The sequence below is a fragment of the Marmota flaviventris genome, chromosome 5 (assembly GCF_047511675.1).
Source record: "Marmota flaviventris isolate mMarFla1 chromosome 5, mMarFla1.hap1, whole genome shotgun sequence".
Classification (NCBI taxonomy): Eukaryota; Metazoa; Chordata; class Mammalia; order Rodentia; family Sciuridae; genus Marmota; species Marmota flaviventris.
Genome location: NC_092502.1, coordinates 154,254,137 through 154,271,217, shown reverse-complemented (window position 1 = coordinate 154,271,217; position 17,081 = coordinate 154,254,137). Strand labels below are relative to the sequence as shown.

Genomic DNA, 17,081 nt, shown 5'->3' with positions numbered 1-17,081 from the left:
CCTCAAAGTCACATTAAATAACAAATAGTGGGGTGGAGGTGGGGTACTATGTGTGCTTTAAACCAAGACCAGCTTTAAGAATTTTCTGCTTCCAGTGTCTGCCTCTTGATCCCATCCCATTCATAGGATTCCCTGGCACGAGATTTTGAACACCACTGGGGAATTCTGACTGTGATTTTCTGGGGATTCCATTGAGCTGACACTGTGGTTGGGGGATAATATCCAGCAACCCACAATGGACCTAGTGTCTTTAGAAAGTCAGCCCATGCTTAAAAGGCTCACACAATTCTGACTGAACTGGGATTACAGAGAAGAAAAAAAGAAATGCCCTGTCCTGTCTACCTAACACCTGATCTCCCTATGGGTTTGCGTACAATAATACGGAGACCAAAGCCTCTTGTGCTACTGTGACCTGGAGACTCCTCCAGCATGGCTCTCACAGGCCTACCAGGAAGCTTACCTTCAGAGGCAGAACTTCTTTGTTTATAGAAAAGAAGGAAGCCATGGCTTTGGTCCAGGAACAAAGACCAGCTACATTCCCACACACGCGTTTAGCAGTTTCAATGTTGTAGTCCGCCATGTCAAAGTAAGGGCTCAGAAATTCTATCACTTCTTCGTTGATTGTGTCTTTGGGGAATTGCTGTAGAGGAAAAGAGAAAAATTAAGTAAAGACACTTTTTTCCATGAAATCAAATTCACATTATGTTCTCAGTGCAATGAAACTATTGAACAAAAATGGATGGTATTTTGTCAGTATCTCAGGACATCAGGCCAAAGTTCTAAAGCAAATCACAGCAAGGATCGATTGAAAAGAAATCTGTGAGACTAACTTTGTCTGCTGTAGACAAGAAATGCCAACCCTAAGTAAATATACTGGGATTCATGGAAAGTATGAATTATTTGATGGTGAACACTCACAGGGTTGTTAGAAATTTCAAGACAATGAAAAATTCTTATCATTAATCCTAAATAGGTGAATTACAAACCCAAAATATTAACAGCAAAAACCAAACACACACAGGCATATTAAGCCTAAGGACCTATAGGTTTAGCTCAGAATGTTTAATACATTCAGAGAGAAGTTCCATTAACCTCACCTATGTGAAAATAATAACTTGGACATTAAACCTTGAGGATAATAAATTGATTTTTAATCATAGACCTACCAAGAACATGAGAAAAATTAGTATCCTTTAAAATATAATTTTAAAATAGCAACAGAAATGAGTTAAATATGCTTCTCTGCATCAGAAAGAAAGGACTGACCAAACAATGAAAGCAGACCTTTTAAAATGGGGGTAGGGAAGTTTCTTCAACTAAAAGGGAATGCTTAAAATTTTTCTGAGTAGGAACAAATTTAGCACCTAAACAACTGAGTCAAATAGCCTTCAGACAACACATGTAACAGAACACAGTCTCATTCAGAATCATTTGAGACAAATTTCTTTTATAAGACTTTATAAATAGTGAAACCAGAAGAAAAAAAACCAGAAGAATATCTAGAAGCAATAGAAGCGTGGGAGTGACAAGAAAACCAGTAGTAAGAAGGCTTCCAAGAGCAGAGGATCTGCCACAAGGTAAATAAGGCAGGAACCTGGAATCACTTGTCAGTATTCTGATGAAAATCCAATTCCATTGTCACATAGTCTCATAGTTACTTGAGAAAAGTCTATGGCCTACAAGTCTCATAAGCTACTTATTATTACATCAGCTAAAGGTGCCTCATAAGATATTCTAGCCATAGACAGTCACCTGAACAATGTTGAAATGAAAACCAAATGAAAGTGTGTGCTAAAGTTACATCTTAGGAAACTGGCTTGTGTTGGATATTCCCAATTAGTTAGATTGAAGCATAAAAGATAAAACTTCTGAAGAAAACATAGGAGAATTTTTTTTTTCTTATAAGACAGCCAAGATCTAAACAGAACACAGAAAGTACCATTAACAAAAATAGTTACACGTTGGAGTAAGTTAAAATTAAGTATGTATGCTTATCAGAAGACACCACTAATAGAATGAACAACTAAGTCAGGAAGTGGCAAGAAATATTTGAAAATATATAAGTGTCAAATTAGTCATGTTTTATATATAAAGACATTTTACACATAGATTAATTTTTTTTGTACAAGGGAGTGAACCCAGGGGTGTTTAACCACTGAGACATATCCCAAACCCTTTTATTTTTTATGTAGAGACAGGATCTCACTAAGTTTCTTACAGCCTCAATAATTTGCTGAGGCTGGCTTTGAACTTATGATCCTCCTGCCTCAGCCTCCCAAGCCACTGTGATTACAGGCATGCGCCACCATGCACAGCATGATTTAAAATTTTTTAATGGATAACAAACTTGAGCAGGTATTTAGAAAAAATTCCCAAAAGGCTTATAAATCTATGAAAATATCTTCAGCACCAGTAGTCATCAGGGAAATTCAAATTATCCCCACAATAATAAGATGCTACTACAAACTCATCAACACAGCTAAAGGTGAAAAATCTGGAGAAAATCCTACACCACCAGTGGGTATGTAATTCGACATAACAATTTTTGAAAACTCTTCAGCACTATGTATTGAAACTGATTAAATGAGTACAACCTAAGACACAGAAATTCCATTCCTGCATAGACAGCTCCCAAATGACCTGTAGATCAATATTAGCAACAGTTTTATTTGTAAGAGCCCCAAATTAATAAAAACCCAAAAATCTATGAACAGTCCAATGGACAAATTGAAGCTATTACAGTGTTTCACACTGGTGCTGATTCAGACTGGCTTGTGAGAAATTATCATCAAACTATGGGAAATTTGTGAAAACTGGTTATTAAACATGGTCATATTAAAATTAAAGCATATAAACTTATAATTGAGTAGGTTCCATTTAAAATAAAGATAATCAAAGACTCCTCGTTTCTTATTATTTTATGACAGGTCCCTGTCATCGTGTGTTTTGGGGACATTTGCACCTGTGGCAGCCATCTGGTGGCACACTGCACAATGACACACTGCCGTGACTTTCCCCAATTCTACACTCAGCAGCAGCCTGTTGGGAGCTTGCAACTGGCCACCCTGGGAGTAGTGACACTGTGCCAAAGGCCACAAATCAGAGAGTTTTTTTTTTTTTTTCCTTCCCTTCAAAGAACCACCCGTCAGCACACACACCATTGCACATTCACATGCAGGAAATCTATAAATGAAAAAAAAATGAAATATTGCCCTTTGCAACAATAAGAATGAATCTCACAAATATGCCAAGTTAAAAAGGTCAAAACAAAATATTCCACATGACATGATGTCATATATGTGAATTTCAAAACAAACAAAGCTAATTATTATTGGGATAAAAGTCAGAATAATAGTTATTCCAAAGAAGGTTATTGACTGGGTTTGAACACAAGAGAGATTTCTGGAGTCTAGAGGTATATATTTTGCTTTCAGTGCTCATTAATATGTATATAGATGTGTAAATATTCATCAAGCAGTACATTTAAAGTTTGTGCATTTTAGTACATAAAGAGTCTACCTCATAACAATTAAAAATGCAAATTGATACACAAAAATTAATACTGAGACTTTCAAAATATAAATAAAATGCATACTCAGTAGGGTGCCTATATCCATGAGTTTTGTATCCAACTAACTGTGGGTCAAATATCCAGAAAAAAATTGTGTCTGTGCTTATACATACAGACATTTTTTTCTTGTCATTATTTCCTAAACAATATTGCATTAGGATTATAAATAGTCTAGAGGTCTCTTAAAGTATACAGGAGAATGCAAACAGGTTTTATGCAAAGTTTATGTCATTTATATAGGGACTTGAGTCTCCTCTGATTTTTGTATTCACGGGGGTCCTGGAACTAGTCCCCTGAAAATACTCAGGTACAACTACATTTATATCCATACACATACAATAAAAACACATATATCTTCTCCTTGAATTAACTTTTAAACTTTTATTGAAGTGTGCATATCACTGATGATGCTTTACTACACCTAAAGTCTGTCAGGAAAAGCTCTAACGCTTATGATGACTTACGTTTGAAAGAGAAAAATTCTACTCTGAAAAAAAATACTTGGACACATGTTCAAACACCTACGTAGAGTGTGCTCTTTCTAGAAACTTGTTCTGCTGAAGGACTTGGCTACTCCAGCAGACTGAGCCCCCGATAGCCCATCATTATTGAACTACCAACCTGTAAGTTCTGTAAAAAGTTCCCGGCAGTCATCAGTTTCAGAGATTCCTGCCAGGAAGGAACAGTGCAGCTTTTTTCCAGGTCAACTTTCACTGCGTTGACTTTCCTTTGAAACAGCAGCAGCACACAGTCCATGATCCGCATGATAAGGTGAGGGGGTCTGCCCAGCGTGCGGACAGTGGCAATGTCGGAAGGCTTGATAGTCTAGGGGAGAAAGGAGGGGCCATCTGACCTCAGGTAAGAAAATGCACACCAACAAACCTTTCAGGTCTGAAAGGTGCCGTTTCAACAGAGGACAGAGAACATTTTTTAAGTTATTCCCAGAGTCATGATGTATTTCCAGAGTCTAGAAATGTATTTTACTCCAAAGAAATGCGTATCCTAGAAAAGTATAATTTTCACAATTCTAACTGACAGTGAGAGAAGAGAAATGTTGGCGAGCAGATAAGGAGTTGTGACTTCTCAGAAGAGGTACAGACCACTTGGTGCCAAAAAAAAAAAATGGAAAATGTATTCTGGGGAAAGAAAAACACTCAGCACTTAAGTAGGTATCAGGGTTCGAAACCAGGAAAAAATACCATATTTGCAGTGTTTGCTTTTTCACTCATTAGCTATGTGGGTCAAGAATCTGCCTGTCTCTCAGGCAGCTCAGACTGTCACAGTGGACTGACACCAGAGGGTAGCCTCAGGCTGACAGATTGAATAATTAGAGGTTTCTTAGCTGGGAGCTGACCTTTAAATGAAGGACTTGAGCAGTATGAATTTCACAAGGCTCTAAAAAAGTTCCATTCCATTTCTAATACAGATCTTCTCATAGAATAAATTATTTAATAGTCATGCCCATTTGGGTTGATAATAATTGTGCCCTCTCTTAAAATCTTGATGAAGTAAGTATTGGAAAAGTATTAACTATGAATCCATTGCAATCTTATTCCTAGGACAAATAATGTGTATCATTCTTGGAAACCTTTTTTCTATTTGAGTTTGCATCCCTCCTGTCAAAAGAAGGCAACTAATGGCCTCCTCATCAAAGCAAATGATCTATTCTCTGAAGATTAAGAAACACACAGAACTTGGAAATTCAGAATGTAACTATGCACCATGAGAAGGTTTGTTTCAATATACTGCATTTCTAAAGGCCACAACAGCTCAAGGTTAAGGAGAATTTTCTGGGAAAGAACTAAAGATGGCAGACCTTCATTTGAGAAGTATGGACATATGGAGATAATAGAATAGCAGCCAGTAGGGAAAGCAGATTCCCTACTCTGCTATATGAATAGCATGTGGGATGTAAAGACTGGGCAGGCTTATCTTGCTTTACCTTTAAAAAGGGGAATTTTCAGATGGAGTTGGGCTTTTGTGTTGGGGATCAGGTATAAGTAGTTAGCAGGAGTGTTTTATTTATCTGAAGTTCAACCAGGTTGGGGCAAATTATTGAATTCATCTTTCTTCTGGAGGCAAAGTAACGTAACCAGTAGGTAATCCGCATAGCCATGGCAATACAACAGTTATTTAACATCTGGCTGTAATTTTTACTTTTGCTTCCAGCTATTTAAAGTCAGATAAGAGAGGAAGGGGGCACATTCTCAACTGTTACCCTTTTTCTTATACAAATGTAAACTGATGTCAAAATGCTAAGAGTTTGGATGTACTGGGAACTTTCTTAGTATAAATTGGTGGACCTGTCTTTTAAGATCTCATCAAGAGGTAATTAGATAGAGGCAGGACTCAGGAAGGATATTATAAAAAATCTCTCCATGACATCCTCCTACATTTGGATGTTCAATGTCCTCCAAAGGTTTGGTCTCTTGGGAGGTGAGGGAATATTTACAAGGGGGCCCACTGGGAGGCCATTAGGTATTGGAGGCATACCCTCAAAGGGGATATTGGGACTCCAGCCCTTCTCTCTTCTTCTTTTACTTCCTGTCCACAAAAGAAGCAGTTTTTCCCCCCGCTGTGTGCTCCCACCATAACATGCTGCCTCACAACAGGCTGAAAACTACTGAAGCAACCAATCAAGGAAGTTTCGAAACTGTGAGCCAAAAGAAGCCTGTTCTCTTTATAAACTGATTACCTCAGGCATTTTGTTAGAGTGGCAAAGTTGACTAACATACACCCCATCACCTTCCTCCTGCTCCCACATATTTCCCTACTAATGATTATGTAATGTAGACCATTTTATTGATAGAGAATATGAGGAGGAGTCTGGAAAACATTTTATAATATCAAGAGAGTTATTGAGCCTTTTATATATACTTATTTATTCTTGTTAGATATACATGACAGCGAGTGTATTTTGTATGGAGCATAATTAGAATCTAATTAGAACCCCATTCCTGCACGTGCACATGATGTGAAGTCACCCTAGTTGTGTGTTCATATATGAACACAGGAAAGTTATGCCTGATTCATTCTACTGCCTTTCCTGTTTCCATCCCTCTCCCTTCCCCTCACTTCCCCTTTGAAATCTTACAGAATAGCCTTTTAAGAAAGACCTGGGATGCTGTATGCTCTAGTCCTATGCTTCCATTAGGCACCATAACTCAACAAAGTTTTCAAAGTTTCTTTGCACTAACGTTGTCTTCTCTCTGTTGATCAGAGACTCTCAGTGGAGCCAAAGTGCCAAGAAGTTGGGAGGAGGATGCTGAGGTGACCAGAAGTCTGAAAATGGGAGACCCTAGAGGAGACTTCAAAGATTAAGGAAGTCAGTTCAGCCAGCATACAGAGAAATGGAGGAGCAAGTAAGAAACAGGTCACATGCATGTGCCAAATCTATAAAGAATCTCTAAGCAGAAAATGTCACTGGGAGTGTTCCAGTGGCTAGAGCGTCGGTCTCATCCAGAACAGCACTCCTTGATGTTATGAATCTATTTTTGCCTTCCTAGACCTTAAAGTGGTATCAATTGCTTCGCAAAAACTTACCTGCAAGGCTGCTTCTGCTTCTTCTAAAGCTGGTTTGGCTGCTTCGAGTTTCTCTTCAGCAATGGCTTTGTCTTTAGAGATACTGTCTACAATGGCCTGGGCTTTGTCCTTCACCTTCTGTACCTCAGCCTTGACTGTTTCAGCAGCCTGTGCTTTCATTGTCACTTCTTTTAAGACCTAATTAAATTTATAAAACAAAAGCTACTTCATCCAAGATTGTAAAGACCCAACAGAAAAATGCACGGTTTTGCCCTGAAATGCTGATTTTGTCCACTTACCCAATTTTTTTCATAAGTGAAATTAACAGTATTTTATTCTTAAAGAGATAAATACAATTCCACAGTATCAGGTAGTGAATACAGGTGCATCATTAACATTTCTACACTAGGAGCTCCAAAGAAACAGGGCCCAGGTATCAACATCTACCCACCATGTCAGCTTTATCATTGGCCACCTGTAGTTCCTTTTCTTTTACTTCCAGTTCTTTGCTCAGGGCTGCAACTGATTCTGAAGCTTCTTTTAGTTTTTCCAAACCGGTATTCATTCTGGGGTTAAAATAACCCAAACAAGCAATGTTAAAATTTGTGGCGCTTGGACACGTTTTCCAAGTACTGGTTCACAAATATAAGTAGATATTGTCACAGTTGAAGAATAAGCATGTATGCAAAGAGAAAATCCAAAAGGGCTTCACAAAAGGGCATAAAGCCAGGTTTAGTTCTAGCTCAACCACAAGTTCTTCCTAGACTATGCTTAAGAAGCATGAGCCCACTAAAACATGCTTGTTCCATAAGGAATGATGGTGCATTTAAAATGTGTATCATGCAGGAAATGTGCTTAATGACATTTAACCCCATGACAATCAACTTCAAAGGTCTGAAGCTCTGTTATAGAGGAAGGAAAATAAATAACGACTATTTTTCAAAACAGTCTGATGAAGTTAAAGAAAAAAGATTTGACCTCAAAGAAAAAAAATTAAATTCATCAGAACTGCCCCAGAAGAGACTAACCACCTACCTGAACTTGAGATAGTGTGCTCTTAAAGATGGGACTCCTCAGACTCATTTATTCCAATCACCACCACCACCACCCCAACCCGGATTCCTTATATGGCAGCCCCTGCTGATTCCAACTATATTCAGGCAAAAGATGTGAGTCTTCAGAGAAGCACAGGGCAGAGCATTAAAGTTTGGAACAAATTTCAGGTAAGCAGTATTCACTATGCAGTGAGTATATACACCAGGTGATTCTACCTCACCCACTCAGAGGGGTGGGACAGAGGAAGGAGGGAAGGTCTGCATCCTCACTGCCTCCCAGGCCTCTTATTGCTATCATTATGTCATTGCATATCACAGAAGGTGGCAGAGCACATAAAACCTGGCAACAGTTCCTACTATTGGGCAACAACCAAGTCTCTAGGAATCATGGGATAATCCTCTGGATGGGCTCATCCTCAGCACTACTGGTATTTCGGGCTGGGTAATTCTTTGCTGTGGAGGCTGTCCCGTACACTGTAAAATATTTAGCAACATTCCTGGCCTCTACCCATTAGATGCCACTGGCCTCCATCCCATCCCCAATCCTGCTAACCCCATTCATGGCCAACAAAAATGTCTCCAGTCATTGCAAAATATTCATGAGAAAGAATTTTGCTGCACGATGAGAGAACCCCTGAACACATAATTCGCTGCTCTAAAATGACTTTTATTTGAACTTCACACTTACCTGTTGGCCAAGGTCTGAACCTCTACACGCTTTTCTCCATAAATGAACTTATAGCTCTGAATAAAGGAGAGGTATGATTTGGGGGTCACATGGGTAGAACGTCGGAATCTCTGGAAATAATCAACACATTTCTCAGCCACCCAGTCCTGGAAGGAGCCCATGCATTGGACCACCTCCTTCTTGGTTTCCAAACTGCAGTCAATCTCATAGGAAGAGAGGAAGTGTTCAGACACTGCAAAGAATCAGGAATGACAGCATGTAAGATATAGATGTGGACGACCATTTTAAAAGTTGCCTGGCTATTTTTAAAGGACTGACATACTTCCTAGGACTGCATACCATTTTTGTAGCCCCAGCTAGGTAGATCTATGTCAGCACTTTTGGCCCCAGGCCTAAGACATCAACAATTCCATTTTCCCTTTCATACATAAAACTATAAAAGACTTCCAGCCTATCATCATTCTTTGTTTTTGGTGCTTGTGCACAGAAGTCTCCTCTACACAGCTGCACGATCTGGTCAGCATCCAGCCTGTTTTATGGTTTACATAAGGACAAAAGTGATACAAATAACTCAGACATCAGTGCCCACCTGGTACTCATATTTAACAATCCCATTTATTTTTTTTTTTTACTCAGAATCTGTTAGTCCCTTAATTCCTCCAGGCTCTGACTGCATTTGGCACATAGAAATGTTCATCACTAAAATTTTTTATGCCCAGGTTATCCTGCCCTTAAATGCAGCAGCTGGCCATTGGTGTCTGGATCTAATTTGTAGCATCCTTTAGAAATGTTTGGGTAAAAATCTCTTCTTGGAGAACCTTTACCTTCCTCATAGTACCTGACAGCAGACCAATTCTAAGACAGCATTTTCTGCTATAAGAATAAGCTAAGAGCTGATCAATTGCCACATACATACTGAGTGCTTCTTGTATATCCAGCACTGTGAGGGGTGGCATAGAAAAGAGAAATATAAAAGCTGATCTCAACCTCAAAGAATTCACAAGGGTTATGCATAATGTAGTTAAAAATTGTCACAACCGTTTTTATGTATTTTAGAAAAACTAGCCTATGTACACAAGAATTATAAATGGAAATATAGTCAGTAAAAACTGGAGGGAAAGAAAAAGAACCAGGTGAGCAAGCCTAACATGTGACAGCACAGACATGCAGAAGGGTAGCTTTTCATCACTAGAAGTTGATCACTAAACTAGATTATCATGCAGTAAACAGCAGGGACCATTAATCAGTTTGGTTACACATATAATCACCACATACTGCAAGGCAATAGATTAAGACACACTCAGAACACATATTTTCTATGAGTTTAGAAAATACTATAAAAACAGTTTAAATTCTAGGAAGTTTAATTCTAGGCACTGGAAAGATAGAAACAATTTTTACCTGTGACAATGTGTTTGTGTGTGTCTGTGTGTGTGTAGCTGGGGATTGAACCCAGCACCTTGCATGTGCTATGCAAGTGCCCCACACTACCAATGAGCTATAACCCAGCTGCTCTATGATGGAGTTTTTTAAGTGCTAGGCTCAACAGTGCAATATCCACTACTCAGCATGCACAATGCTGAGTGCTTTATTTGGCATTACAGGATATCTTCAGGACAACTCCCACTCGCTGAAAACTTCTTTGTTTTATCATGTGATCATTTTTTTCTTACATAGATGAACAGAGAGAATCAATAATGGGAACCTTTTTCTTTATGTAGCAAGTTATCTTTTTATATTCCCCCAAATCAAAGAGAATAAAACTGGGATGATTTTATACAGGAAAGGTTACATAAAAGACCTCTCAGGGTGACCCAGGCCCACTAAGAGGCAGTCATTGACTGCCTCTTAGGTAGAAAGAGGTTCATGGTGAGCTGGAAAAGACAAAGGGAATTGGGGTCAAATTGTGGAAGGGTGATGAGTTTTAACATGGACCAGCCTGTTCACTGAGCACCTTGTCAGACACGAGTAGCTGCCCTAGTGGTGAATAGAAAAGATGTAGTCCTTGGCCTCATGCATTCTAGTCCTGTGGATGGATGAGCAATAATCCTCAAGCCACACAATTAGGTCTATGAATCGGAAACTGTGGTCGGTCTCAAGAAAGACAAGCACCGTGTGCTATGAGATGGACAACAGGAGACTGCTCAGTGCAGGAAAGGGGGAAGCACAAGAAGATTTTCCCAGAGGGGAAATTTTGATGAGTTAGCATTACCCAAATAAAGGGAAGAGGGTTCTGTGGGGAATGGGAAGATGATGGTGTTGCATGGGACAAAGAAATGGCATGTTCAAAGATCCAGGGAACCAGCAATAGAGGGAAAAGAGAGGTCAGGGGAGGGGCCAGCTCTTCCCAGCTATGAAGGTGATGCTAAATACCAATGGCTCCCTTCTCCCCCAAGTGTAATAGAAGGACACGGAGAGATTTAAGCAGAAATCAGTGTGGTTGGTTTGTGTTTTTACCATTTTACTGTCTCCAGTCTGAGATGGATGGAGACAGGACAAGGGAAGGGAGATCCTAAGAGAGCAACCAGTTTTTCCATGTGAGCAACAAGGCGGCTTGATGCCGGGGGTCCGTGAAACAGAAAGAGGCAGATTCCCCCAGGACTTAGGAGGGAACCCTGACACAGTGTGGAGATGCATCACACCTGAGAGCTGAAGGAAAGGCAGCTGCGAAAGACCGAGAGGCCTCTGATTGCCTGGTCTCAGGAATGATGGTGGCACTTTCTAAGAGGGAGAACCAATTTGGTTTCAGATATTAAATTCAGGGAACCTGTGAAACATCCATGGGAATGGATCAAACAGGCAGTTGAGAGCACAGCTTTCAAGCCAGTGGACAGACTAGGCAGGAGATAAAAACCAATGGGGCATATTATACAGGAGGCTATGGATGAGCTTTCCTGCAGAGAGAATCTGGAGCAAAGAAATGGGTGTGCCTCACCCTCCAACCTGCCTGGCTCACTGCACCAGCAAGCTCAACAAACATGTTTCCAACAGATGAACAAATAGATCCATGCACGAAGATCAGGACACTTGCAAGGAACTGAGGCACAGAAATGGGAGTTTTCCTGCCTCTACGTAATCTTGGCATGGGTTGATGCAATGAGATTTAAAAGAATGGGACAGATTTGTGAGAAATTAACAAAGGAAGGATGAATGGTTTGTCTTATAAAAGAAGGGATGTTTGAAGCAGGGACTTCGCAGGAAGGGCTCTATTTATAAATTGGATCATTTTAAGTGTGCTACATGACAGTTATGTCACCTGGTGTTTTTCGTTGCTAATGATAATATCTCACATGACATTCTACAAAGCACTGCACACTGATTACGATATTTTATCGTAAGCTTTAGTATAACTCTCAAATACTGGTGTTTTGTGCCCTGCATGCATATCCTACTTCAAGGAATTTTAAAATATTACCTGTAGTTTTATTTATATTTTTATAGAACTTAAAATTTTAAATTGCCAGTCTTTTTTCGAGCTTTGTGAAACAAAGAAGAAAATTACACTGTACACTCATACTTCAAACATGTTAAGATATTTTTTATTTAAAAGTCACATCTTGGAAAACCATTATTGTAAAGAATAGTGTGCCGAGAATAAAACTTCCCCAGTGGACATAAGTTTTTTTTGTTTTTTTGTTTTTTTAAAAAAAGGATAGTAGACAAACAGAGATGACTGACTGATTTATACATATGATTGGGAGATGACAGATTCATGAAAGATAAATATATGATCAATTAATAGGTATAGATAAATGATCAATATGATAGCTGATTCATAGATTGGACAGATAGATAAGAGAGATGGAGAGATGGATGGATGATAGGTAGGAAAACGTGTTCTAGCCCCAGTACTGATCCTACTGACTCCTTCCACCTCCGATGAGTCCCTCGGCTTCCCTCCCCCCAGTTTCTCCATCTCTAGACCATCCACCAGTCATTCTCACACAGGGTACCACAGAGTTGGAGGGGCAGGGTCAGGGGGGCAGAGTGGTGGTGCTGAGACGGGGAGATTCCAGAGCACCTCCTCACCCTTCATCTTCCAGTGCTTTATCTGCTAGGGATACCTGTCAGGCATTACCAGGAAATAAACTATAAAATCAGACGAGAAATCTGAAAACTACCACTCTGAATCAGGATTCCCCTACAATTCTGAAACAGAGGTTCAGGATTATCTGCAGCTTTAAAAATAGCCATGGACAATTTCACACCCAAATCTAGGGAAAAAAAAAAAAAAAAAAACATCACATTAAATGTCTAATCTCTAACACGTTCTGCACTACTCTCCTGTTCCAATTTCATTCACAGAGTAAAAGAGGCATTATGTTCCCATGGGATGGAAGATTGGACAGAACAGGCAGACTCCCATCGGAGAACTGGTAACAGCCTTTGTCAAGGACAGAAGCCATTAGAGGATTGCGGGATAATGTTTTTCTCTCTGATTTACAGCATCGCAGCAATGGGAAGGGAATGTCCAAAAGACACTTGGTTTTAACTACTCTGGGGCCGACAAACCAACTTAAATAGACCAGTGAGATTAACATCTTGCTGTCTTCCTGTGACATCCCAAAAACTGCCTGGGGATTCAATTGGAGGCAAAGTCTGCAAACACCCCTAAGAAAAACTACAGTCACTGTAAATTAACCCAAAGGGTAGAAATTGAAGGTCTCATTCTCTGATAAACTTGCTCCAGGAAAAATCAGCTACCTAATAAAAAAGAACAACGTCTCATAGCAAAAATTCTCAAATGCTGTATGAAGTGAGTCAGTTCAACCCAATACAGAGATAGCCAACGGCACAGAACATAAGTGAATAAACAAACACTGTGAACCAGAAACCCTGACATGAATATTTCCACCACACTAACCAGCAACTAAGGCGTCCTTAGGCCATCGGCTGAACCAGTCAATTGTGCACCCTGAAATAAGGGCAGGGAACTTCAAAGCTCGATTTCGGAATTTCTCCCCCACCGGAGAGAAGCAGAGCACTATATGAAGGTTGCTTCGGACGCGGCACATGAAGTAGTCACACAGGTTCTCATTGGTAGGAGGGCGCCTGGGGTGCTCTTTTTTCATGACTAAGGTCAGATCGCTATTAATTTCATCAATTTCATCACGAGCAAACAGGTTGGAGACCTGAAAAAGAAGTACAGGCGTCTTCCTTCAGGACACACACATCCAGACAAACCTCAACACACACCTCAGGGGCTGATGCTTTTCCTCCACTTGGGGGTCTTCAACTCGCCTTTTAAAACTTAACTGAAATTTTCAAGATAAAGTCTACCGCATCTCAAAATCACAAACAATTCTATGATTAACTGCAAGGCCACAGCCCTCAAAGTGGGTAAAATACACACACCAAAATGCAGCCGTTCTTCTCCCCTCTGCCCCGTTTCCTCGATTGTCACTGGGGGCACTCACTCATGTTTTAAATGCTTTTCATCGGGACCTTCATGCTTGAAAAACACAGGAGCTGCAATGGTGTATGCCTGCAATCCCTTCCCCATGGGAGGCTAAGGCAGGAGAACTTCAGGTTCAAGGCCAGCCTGGGTAGTTTAGCAAGACACTGTTGCAAAATGGAATAAAAAGGGCTCGGAATGGAGCTCAAGGGTAGAGTGCTTGCCGAGGCCCCGGGTTCAAGTTCAATCCCCAGTATTGTTTAAAAGAAAAAAAAATCAATAGAAAAAAACCATTTTCTAATGCAGAGTAATACTCCATTGTGTATAAAAAATGACAAAATCATAGAATTTACAGGGAAATGGATGGCATTAGAGCAGATTATGCTAAGTGAAGCTAGCCAATCCCTAAAAAACAAATGCCAAATGTCTTCTTTGATATAAGGAGAGTAACTAAGAACAGAGTAGGGTCGAAGAGCATGAGAAGAAGATTAACATTAAACAGGGATGAGAGGTGGGAGGGAAAGGGAGAGAGAAGGGAAATTGCATGGAAATGGAAGGAGACCCTCAGAGTTATACAAAAGTACATACAAGAGGAAGTGAGGGGAAAGGGAAAAATAATACAAGGGGGACAAATGAATGTCAGTAGAGGGGGCAGAGAGAGAAGAGGCGAGGGGAGGGGAGGGGAGGGGGGATAGTAGAGGATAGGAAAGGCAGCAGAACACAACAGACACTAGTATGGCAATATGTAAATCAATGGATGTGTAACTGATGTGATTCTGCAATCTGTATATGGGGTAAAAATGGGAGCTCATAACCCACTTGAATCAAAGTGTGAAATATGATATATCATGAATTATGTAATGTTTTGAACAGCCAACAATAAAAAATTTAAAAAAAATAAATAAATAAATTTTAAAAAAAAAAGAAAAAAAAACATTTTCTACACTGATCACCAAGTCCCCAGTAGCATTTATTCAAAACTCCAAGGGAAGAAAATAGAGAAAGATCTTAAGGCAGAGAAAATCTGGAGAGATAAAACGTGTGAAGAATAAGTGAGATCCTACCTCGCCGGATGATAAAACATTGTTCATATATTCCAAAAATGACTCGTCTTTAATCTCATTGTCTGTGAAAATAAAAGTGATTCCTTTGCCTTGCTGACCAGCTGTTCTATACAAAAACTTTAGGTCTTCCATCAGGTTTGATGTGTTGTAGGATCTGAAGAAATATTGTCATTGTGTCGTTAGCTAACTTGTTCTCGGGGCAAAAAAAAAAAAGATCCGTGTAATAATAATGCTTTATACCAGTTAGCTAGGCAAAAAGTTCAGATTTTGTGCCGTCATATAGTATCTATTGGATACAAATGTTTCTGGCTAATTGATTTTTAAAACTCCACATTTCATAAAACATTATAATTAGTGATTTTATACATAAAGAAAAAACTAAAATAAAAAGCCAATCTGAAACAGAAATATAATTTCTACTACAAGCAAATGTCAGTTGAATGAATACGTGTAACATTTTGAAAATAGTTGTTGGAAATGACAGAATATTTTGAAAGCCCCCTATCTTAAACTGGTATTTTAGAAGATATCTCATAACTTAAATCAATTCAAGCTTTAATTTTATGGGGAGAAGCTCCCTATTACAAATGATCTCTCCTGACGCCCCGATATGATTATTACCCTCCACGTCTTTGGATTCCACATAAAAGAGTTTTCTGAACAATCTATACCAAAATTGCCAGAAATGCTAAGAATATCCCACTGTAAATCTTCTATCAAAAGTAAATCTTAGTTACAAGTCAGAATCAAGAAAGGTTAGCCAGGTCTCAATAAAGGGTCGTCTGTTACTGCCAGAAGTATAAATAAAAATATTCTAATCTTGGAGACTGAGACTTAGTAAATTATTATTTGTCCTTTCCATCATTAAATAAACTTGCAACCCATAGCACAGGAGCAACTGGCCATCTGACTTGTTAAAAGCTGCTCATATTTAACTTCTGTACTCTGACCTATTTTAAAATCTATAAGCTCATGGTTCCCAAATGGTAGGCTCTCTTGCATTCCAGCCTCAGCCACACACATGTGCAAAGGCCTAAGGAGCGGGATGCTATCTCAAAGGCAGTGAGAAGGCAAGGCAGACTTTGGCCCTTTCCCTCATTGTTGATGGGTCATTCCTGTGTGACATGCAGAGGAACTAACTTGTCTCAGTGAACATTTCCCTAGGGTACATTTACTGAGGCCCCAAGATGCAGTTGAAGCCACAATGCATCAGGAATCTGGATTGACTACCAAGGTCCTGCAATCGATTTCCAGCTACATCTGAGAGGTCAGGCAATTCACAGCCTCTCTGAACTTCAACTTCAAGATAGGCTATTGCCCTCTTAACCCACTGAGTGGTTTAAAAAATCAAACTATCTCATGCATAATAAAGTGCTTTGAAAACAATAAGGTTTTAAACAATGTTAGGAACAAAAATCAGTCCAATCCTTTTCCTGTGTAGGTTGTATTTTATTTGGCTCTGTTTCTGTCCACAAACTAGAAGAATCATACAAAGGTAAACACAGCCTATTTCTGTCAGCCCTGTTACTTCAATAAAAGAGCAGTGTTATGGTTTGGAGCTAGAATGTTCCCCAAAGGCACATGTGTCGAAGGCTTGGTCCCCAATGCAGCAGTGGTTGTATGGGCGGGATCTTGGGAAGAAATTGAATCCTGAGGGTTCTAAGCTCACCAAAGGATTCATATGAAATAAACCCTTCCTCCCCTAAATGGGTTTTCTGAGGTATTTTGTCAAAGCAACAAGAATCTAATACAAGCAACCTTTAAATTTATTCTCCAAGAAGAATCC

General features: G+C 39.5%; 1 protein-coding gene across 1 annotated transcript in view; it reads right to left on the bottom strand.

Moving 5' to 3' along the window:
• Positions 1-17,081, bottom strand: part of Dnah5 (dynein axonemal heavy chain 5) — a 249,331-nt gene that overhangs the window by 66,146 nt on the left and 166,104 nt on the right. The window contains exons 55-61 of the mRNA XM_071612820.1: positions 15,296-15,449; positions 13,701-13,968; positions 8,837-9,068; positions 7,545-7,659; positions 7,115-7,291; positions 4,193-4,396; positions 461-640 (exon numbers count right to left, since the gene is read on the bottom strand). Coding sequence (XP_071468921.1) covers positions 461-640; positions 4,193-4,396; positions 7,115-7,291; positions 7,545-7,659; positions 8,837-9,068; positions 13,701-13,968; positions 15,296-15,449 — 1,330 coding nt within the window. The remainder of the gene's footprint in view (positions 1-460; positions 641-4,192; positions 4,397-7,114; positions 7,292-7,544; positions 7,660-8,836; positions 9,069-13,700; positions 13,969-15,295; positions 15,450-17,081) is intronic.